At 39.1% G+C, this 8,370-nt stretch overlaps 1 protein-coding gene across 1 annotated transcript; it reads right to left on the minus strand.

The window, feature by feature from the left end:
- Positions 1–753: 753 nt before the first annotated feature.
- LOC149561304 (GRAS family protein RAM1-like) lies at positions 754–1,563 on the minus strand. The gene has a single exon (XM_089827791.1). The coding sequence runs from the start codon at positions 1,561–1,563 to the stop codon at positions 754–756; it is 810 nt and encodes a 269-aa protein (XP_089683917.1).
- Positions 1,564–8,370: the final 6,807 nt, after the last annotated feature.

Here is an 8,370-nt window from a genome sequence, read left to right on the forward strand (position 1 = left end):
GAAAAAAGTATTGAATCAAAATGATCTTTCCTATATTTCTTGAGGTATTCTTTCTTTTGCAAGTCTATTGTATGTGGTGCTATCTTTAAACTTTTAAAAGGTAGACATCCTAAATGAATGGTTCGAGTGAAGCATATTTAGCAAGCTTCATTCTTTACTTTAGGTTTTAGTCTAACATTTTAATCATTTTAGTTGTTTTAGATTCAGTTTCATGTTCATGAAATATACAAATATTATATCACAAGCCACTCAAATGTGTTGGAAGAAGTCATTATCTCTCTTTTCTCTCCTCTATAGAAAAATAGGGAGTACAACTTTCTAATTGGGGTTTTGACGAGAAGATGATGTATTTTTTAAAATTTATTTTAGAAGTCTGAGTAATTTTTTTATGTTTTCATAGTTTTTAACATAATTTTTCTTTTCTGGAACTCTTTGAAGAAACATTCCACATTTCTTCAAATGTTGAACCCTAATACGACAACAAGCTAGGGATGCAAGCTAGGAATGCATAGACTCACATAAAATCAAGTCTGGTTAGTCCATATGCACAATTGAAAAATAGATCAATATGAACGATAATTTTAAAGCTTATTTTTTATTGTATATGACATTTTTTTTTTATTGTATACGACATTGTCTTGATCTTTTCAAATTTGGAGTAGGCTTTCATAAGTTACAATAATTTATACTGTCTTAAAAATAAAATGGAGGGATTTGGTTTTTCATTTTGCATTAAAAAAAACTAACAACAGCTTAAACTTTATAGTAATTATTACATTTAAACTTTATAGTAATTGAGAAAGTCATCCCACATTTAACTACAAGTCCACAAAGACAGTGCAATGACAGGGGTTGTTTTCCAGCCAGTGATGAGAGCATATCCATTGGCGTGAAGCTATAGCACTCCGCATGAGGAACATCTTTCAGCAACAATCCGGCCTGATACCAAGCTTGATAACTGAAACTCTTCTCCCTCAATCCCCTGTGCTTGAAAAACCTCCTCCACACATCAATAGTAACATGTCTAACCCTCCTTTCCATCCCCTCACAGGCTATCATATTCCTTATCCTGCTTCCACAGAGCATCTCTTCAAACTTGACCCTTCGATGATCATCTCTATCCGGCATTATCACATCCAAGGAGTCAAAACAAGCGCTGTAATGGAAGAGCAAATCAACGAAGCGCTTGGTGAAAGAAGGAGCATTGCTATCAGCCTCAACGTCAATATTCACCATTACCCTTGGCCTCAGTCTCTTTATAACATCCACAACGCTCTCCAGCAGAATCCTATTGTACAGCAGCTTGTGGAAAACACTAGGAGCGACCACCGCAACAGCCTCATCAGGTTTAACATTAAACACGCTTTCCCTAATCTCCTCCATACTGTTGATCTGCACCATCCTGTACGAGAAATCTGGAATCCCCAACGACCCAGCGAGGTCCTGAAGTCTTCTTCCGCTGTCTCTCAGATCGTCCCCGTCCGTTCCAATTGTTGTGATCTTCACGTGCTTTAATGCTTGATTAAACGAAGGAGAACTTTCTCTGGCCGCAAGGCTCTCCATGACCACCGACCACTGGCACCCATTTCGAATATCGAGATCAATGACATGAATCTTGGTCGAGTCTCCCACGGCATCTAAGATCGCCTGCACGGACGTCAGATGCGTGAGTTTCACAAAGGGCATCACACCATAATAATACGCCATCACCTGATTGAACTCGGCTTTGTCGTAACCGCTGTTGAAGTTGAAGGCGAAATTGGGGGGCGGGCACTTAAGAAGATTGCTAAAGCTTGTGGAGGTCAGCCGTTCGATTCTCTCCTACAGCGCCCCGTAGAAATAAAAGGAGAGCCTCTCAATGGGGCTTCCACGCTGAGAAGAGATGTTACGACAGTGTGCCAAAAGCCTCGCCGCTTGATCGTATCGTTTGTTGCTTATGCAATCTGCAGAGGTGAAAAGAAGATGGGCCAATTCCAGCCCATACTGGTCTTCCGTTGCTCGAGCAGGGCCCACAAAGCAGGACTCAATTCTGCCTCGTACATACTGGTGGCCGCCACTCTCACGATTTCTTCAGACGACAAAACCTTGATGAGATTTAATGTGGGCATTTCGGTGTTAAGGTTGGATACGAAATTCATGATGCTCTGACATTTTGGAGAGCGTTGTCTCATGATCGCCCTGACGTTGGTTATAATTCTCATGCGCAGGAATTGCAGAGCTCTCGGTCATGGCTGTTGTTGTTTGATGTCAATCAATTTCCAGGTCTCGCTGCGATTTCCTGGCACGATGTAAATCCAAATTGTGTTTAACCATGTTTCGATGGCAGCAGGATTCCGAGAATGGCTCTTGTACAAATACTAAACTACAATGCTTCGTTAAGAACAATGAGTAGACAGGACCAACTTGGGAAACGTAATCCTCTTGGTGTAATCCTCTACACAAGAAAAACTTTGAAAAAATAAATAATAATGTTATCGTGGCAAATTAGATTGTGTTTTATTTTGGAATCTTATGGTAATGTTTAAGCTGAAAGATGTTCTTACATGCGTCCATTTTTTTTAATGACTAGACCTTTTCATTAATTTATAATATTAAGATACATATTTTTTAAAAATAGGGTTCAGGAATATAAGATCACCCCGCGAGTTCAAACAACAGAAGGTCAGAGTAACAACTATTCATCAAAGAAACTGTTTAAAGAAAAGCATAAAGCCTCAAGCAGCGAGAGCAATGCCTGTTGAAGGAGGATCTTTATCATTAGAACCCCAAAAGTTCTTGAGGTTAGTCGTTGGCTCAAAGGGGAGCCCAACCGTCAGCAACAACAGCATCAACATCATTATCTTTATCTCCCTCAGGCCTGGATGGGGAGACAGCTAGGTCCAATCAAGGGAAGGTCCACTTAAGATCATGTTGCACAAACGACCAACTGGCAACAGGGGTAGCAGGGGGAGCCACCAGGGACCATCCCAAGCCCAACAGCTGTGGAGGCTAGGCTGAGCATTGATGACCATCAAAACCATCATTGGGAGAGCAATGGTGTGGCTACATCTGGGGAGTGTGTGAGTGGTGTGTAGATCTACTTCGACCTTGTTGGCGACCACAAGGAGTATGATCACTAGAAATTGCATCTGGAGGCACACGAGCAATAGTACATGGCACATTTCCCCAATGAGCAAGTAGCTCCTACAGGTGAGCCACCTCCAGCGCGACTTGTCAATCTGTACTTGAATCTACATCATGACATTATTATTTCAGTCCTTCCAAATAGTAAATTGAATTTCCATTCTAAAAGCATGCCAAATCTAGGCATATCTAAAAGGAAGTCTGAGCAGATCTCCCAGCACCACCATATGCAAAGTGAACTCCTCTAAGTGGAAAGGCTTGAAAAAGTCATGAATCTAGAGCCAATATCTCTAGGCTTGCCTATAGAACCAAAACATGTGTAAGAAGCTTTTGGGCTAGTCACAAAAGGGGCATCCAGGATTCGAAACTCCCAAATGCCAGAGCTGAGGGCCCAAAGGCAAGCCCCAGAAGAGGAGACACGAGGCAAAGTGAGCAATCTTTGGCTCTATAATGGTATTCTAGACAGTAGTAAATCTAAGACTCCAAGTCTTATGAGAAGAACACAAATGCCAATGTTGATTGAGGGTATCAACCATTGGAAGATGAGGCACCAACCACAATACCCCTGTTTGGGCTTGTAGTTAGCCATAGAAGTAGCAAGACCCTACTTCCAATCCTTCCACCAAGGGCTAGATGAGTAAATACCAAGCTTGTGTAACAAATTGGTAGGCACCACAAAAATGAGAAGATTAACTATCTGGTGATCTGCATGGATGATCTTGAACTAAACCTGCAGATCCTCTCAAGAGCGAAGGCTCATAGTAACTCTAGAAAATAAGTCCCTAGGAGTTTTAAAACCCCTACGGAATAAATGCAAAGTGTTGGCTCCCTAAATGTTAGCTAAGGGAACACCTCGAGTGGAAAACAACGGAGATCACCAAAGGTTTTGCTGGTTCATTAAGAGCTCATCTCTAAACCCATTACCATCCCAATGAAGCCATGGCTTGAAGGCTTCCTAGGCTTTCCAAATACTCTTAACAACAAAAGTACCCTGAATCTGAATAGGTTTAGGAATCACAAGAAGGGTCTGAAAGCCAATCCCTTTCCAAGCAAGTTGATTAACTGGGAAGCTTGAAGAAATGCAATGCCTTAAAAAGAATTTTCTAGGCTTCATCTCTAGTGAGAGTGTGAATGACCCACTTGGCATAGAGGAAAATCCCCTATTTTTGAGTGGAAAACAACTCAAGCCCCCTCGAGGCTTTGGGTAAGCAACAATAATCCCAGGCAACTCTATGAAAGTCATGATGCATAGCATCAATGACCTAGAGAAAGTCCTGGAGGAGACGCTCTAGCTTGAGATAAGAAGCTTTGGAAGGAGCCCAACAAGAAGAATAGTACACATGGGTGGCCCAGCAAACACTTCAGAGAAAATTTGAAACTTTTCTGCAAGATAAAGTAGCTTAGTGATCCAATATTCCAACTTCTTCTCAATCCTAGCAAGGACAACATTCCACAACTCCACAGGGGAGGCTTGAAAAGTGAAAGGAATGCCCAAGAATTTAAAGATTTCCCCATGTTGGATCCATTTCCACCCATATTGTTGAATCCACTAAGGGCCTAACAAGGACTATTGGTAACAAAGGGTTTTGTGTCATTGACTAGCAAACCTAGAAGCAAGGCAAAAAGTATCAGGCACTGCAAGGCATTGGCTATATTATCTTCCTCCTCAAGCAAAGTAAGGAAGGAGTCATCAAAAAAATGGCCATTCATAAGCTATGTAGAGGATTCTAGAAGAGAAATACTACAAACCATACCCTGAGAAATGGTGTTGGCAAGAAGATAGCCAAAGCCTTCAGCTGCCAGCACGTAGAGTGAAGGCGCAAGAGGGAAACCTTGATGAATAGATTTGTAAAGCCTAAAAGCTTTAGATTGCTTCCCATTAACAGTGATGCAAGTAGAGGCATCCTCAGAAAGCATCTGCACAGACTGTAGAAAAATTGGCCCAAACCCTAGAACTTGCAACATAGCCAGAATAAAGGGTCACTCAATCCAGTCATAGGCATTGGCAAAGTTGATTTTGAGAAATAAGGCATATTGCTTAGATTGCCTAGCACATTCCATGCCTTCCCAAACAACAATGATGTTGTCCAAAATATAGCGAGATTTGATAAAACCTGTTTGTTCAGATCGAACAATCTGAGGACGCAAATGCCAAATCTTGAGAGAGGGGGCTTTGGCAATGATCTTGTAAGAGACATTCAACAAGGTGATGGGTCTCCAATTGCAAATTTCCTCGGGATCACTAGCTTTTGGTATGAATTTAATATTTCCCTTATTGATAATATTTCCTAGGGAATTAGAATTTAAAGCTTCACAATAAACCTAAAGCAAATAAGGACCGATATCATCCCACATGATTTTGTAGAATTCACAAGGAAAGCCATCACAACTAGGGGCCTTGTAAACAACCATGAAAATGACAGCTTCCTTCAAGTCTACAAGTGTTAATTTTTGCTCACAAAAGACATATTTCCCAGGAGCAAGTCGATTGGGAGTAACTGCAAGGCATTCTTGAAGAGCTTGGTGACGTGTAGTAGAAGGTGCTTGAGATGTGAAAACCTGCTCATAATGGTGCACAAAAGCCTAAAGAATATTTAGTTTAAGTAAGTAAAGACCTGATGACCTTCACAAATGCACTTGATGCCAACTATAGAGTGGTGAGCCCACACAACATTAAAAAATTCCTTGGAAGCCTAATTGTCAACCTCTAACCAATGGAGATAGGCCTTGATTTGAGCTCCTCTAGCAGCATAGTTGCCTGCAACTTGCCTCTGGCATCGAAGATTAGCAAGCATAATTTGGAGATTTGTATTAAATAGATTCATGACAAGAGCTTTTGAAGTCGTACATAGATCTTTTCTAGTGGCCTCATAAGATCTTCTACGGTACTTGGCCAATTGTCTACCATAAATGCGAAGAAACCTCATAGTGCGGAGAATGGCATCATTCCACCACTAAATCCACCCAACATGGGTGTGAGGTAGAGGCTCAAGATTCCACACTCAAAGAATGTGGGCAATAGTGGGAAGATGCGATAGCAATGAGGTGTTCACGTAAAACTAGGTTTTACAAGGACGAGCCTAAGCCATTTGCCAACTGATAGAAAAAATAATGGGCGAGTGATTGGACAGCATCACATCTGGCAAAGGAGTGACAGGTAGGGCATATTGGTGGGAAAAAGAGAAAAAGGACTACACATAAATCATAGCCCTGTCAAGTCTATCAAAGGAATCCAATATAAGTAAATATTTTAAAGAAAAAATCAACAATACCTCTCAACTAGTAAACCACCAAATAGACCAAGAGTAGTGAATATGAATTATCAAGAAACATAAGTCATGAGGAGCTATCTAAGAACACTATCCTCTTATGTCCATGTTGAACTCACATCCAACTAAGATGTAGGTTCCTTGCAGTTTGTTCTAAAGCATCACCAAGAGTAGCCATCTCTTGATAATCATGTCTCTATTCACAAGATAAATTTGACCCCACAATAGTTTCCCATTATCTATGAACACTTATAACCAATCAATCCTTGTTGAAATCAAAATGAAATGCTAGAGAATAATCTTGTACTTAATATAAAGAGAATGCAAGAAAATAAATGTCAAAGCTATAAGAAATTGAATCGAGAAAATTAAAAAGGCATCATGTGATCTAACCATCTTTTCATAGAGATTGCATGTTCCATATGGAAATAGAAAAGACCTATATCATGCCAAATTTTCTACAAATCAAGAGTATACCATGACACAACACAAACCATCTTGTAAACAAGGACCACACATCAAAACCAACAAGTCAAAAAATTGACACCTCAACCAAAGACTCCCATATATTTTCTCTTCAATATATCTTCCCCCAACGCCACTCTTTGAGAGCCTTTAGTAGGTTGGGTGCTCTTAGAAGAATCATGGAGCTTGGGGCTAGTTGATATGATAGGGCATCCAAACCTTCTTAGATTTTTGAGTCACATGATATTGATCACCCTTTGAGAAGACCATACAAATTTTATGAGTTTTGCACCCCGTTGCCATCCCACATGGGGGGGTCAATTTATAGTTGAAAAGAAAAGATGAGCCTAGAATAACCAATGAGAAATGTCATGTTCCTTTCTTATGATACATTTTACTTTCAAATGTGTTTCTAATATCTTCATACATGTACATATTGATTTAATCCATTAAAAAATAAATACAGATTTAATTTCTCATCCATTAACTTTTAGTGGAGAGATAATGTACTTAAAAAATCTTTTAAAAATTGGTAGCATAACAATAGATAAATCTACTTCGAGAACATGAAAGGAGATAATTAGAAAAAATATAGATAAAAGAGAATAAATACAAATACATGTGGGGAAATTAAAAAATAAACTCACTTTACAAAGCATCAAATCAATGTATTTATCTGCAAAAAATTGTTACAATTATTTTCATATCCATATAGCCTGAACATGTCATCTACATCTTTCTCACCTAGAGGAAAATGGTAGCATGACCTTGCAAACAATAATTCCATCACTCCTTTCTCAAAACCCACATAGAAGACATATATTTATAGAAATTTACAAGTTTGAACTAGCTTCTAAACCAAACCAAAGGAGAGGGTCATGGAAATCCTTGTGGAACTTTAATAACCTCATGTAAGCATGCAAATGGCACTTGTACACTATTGGACAACCCATCTCACATTCCTCCAAGCTTTGACACTTTTTTTCTTGCTAATAATAGGATATACATATTTTTTAATGCGCCTTACAATTGTCATAAATGGAAACACCTATAGTTGTAAGATAATCTATCATAAATTACTATAATCAACTAATTTTCTTACAACTCATCATAGCTAAAGATGCCTTCCAATACTTTTCAAATGTGCGACAAGAATCTATCACAATCTTTCATAACAATATGCCATCCAATAATGATTTATATTCTAAAACATGCCAAAATATCTCTACCAAACTAAGGCACCTTCTTGCCTAGATAAGGAATCCTATATTAATTACAACTAAATAAACCATATTATCCATCTATCAAAGGAATCCTCTATAAGTAAATATTTTAAAAGAAAAATCAACAATACCTCTCATCTAGTAAACCACCAAGTAGACCAAGAGTGGGGAATATGAATTATCAAGAAACATAAGTCGCGAGGAACTATCTAGGAACACTATCCTCTTATGTCCATGTTGAACTCACGTCCAACTAAGATGTAGGTTCCTTGAAATTTTTTCTAAAGCAT

Source organism: Cupressus sempervirens, chromosome 4 (genome assembly GCF_028749045.1).
Source record: "Cupressus sempervirens isolate cs-2001-9-10 chromosome 4, ASM2874904v1, whole genome shotgun sequence".
Taxonomy (NCBI): Eukaryota; Viridiplantae; Streptophyta; class Pinopsida; order Cupressales; family Cupressaceae; genus Cupressus; species Cupressus sempervirens.

Bases quoted from the DNA above. Each gene is read 5' to 3' on its own strand.
- LOC149561304 (XM_089827791.1), bottom strand. From the start codon at position 1,563: ATGGAGAGCCTTGCGGCCAGAGAAAGTTCTCCTTCGTTTAATCAAGCA.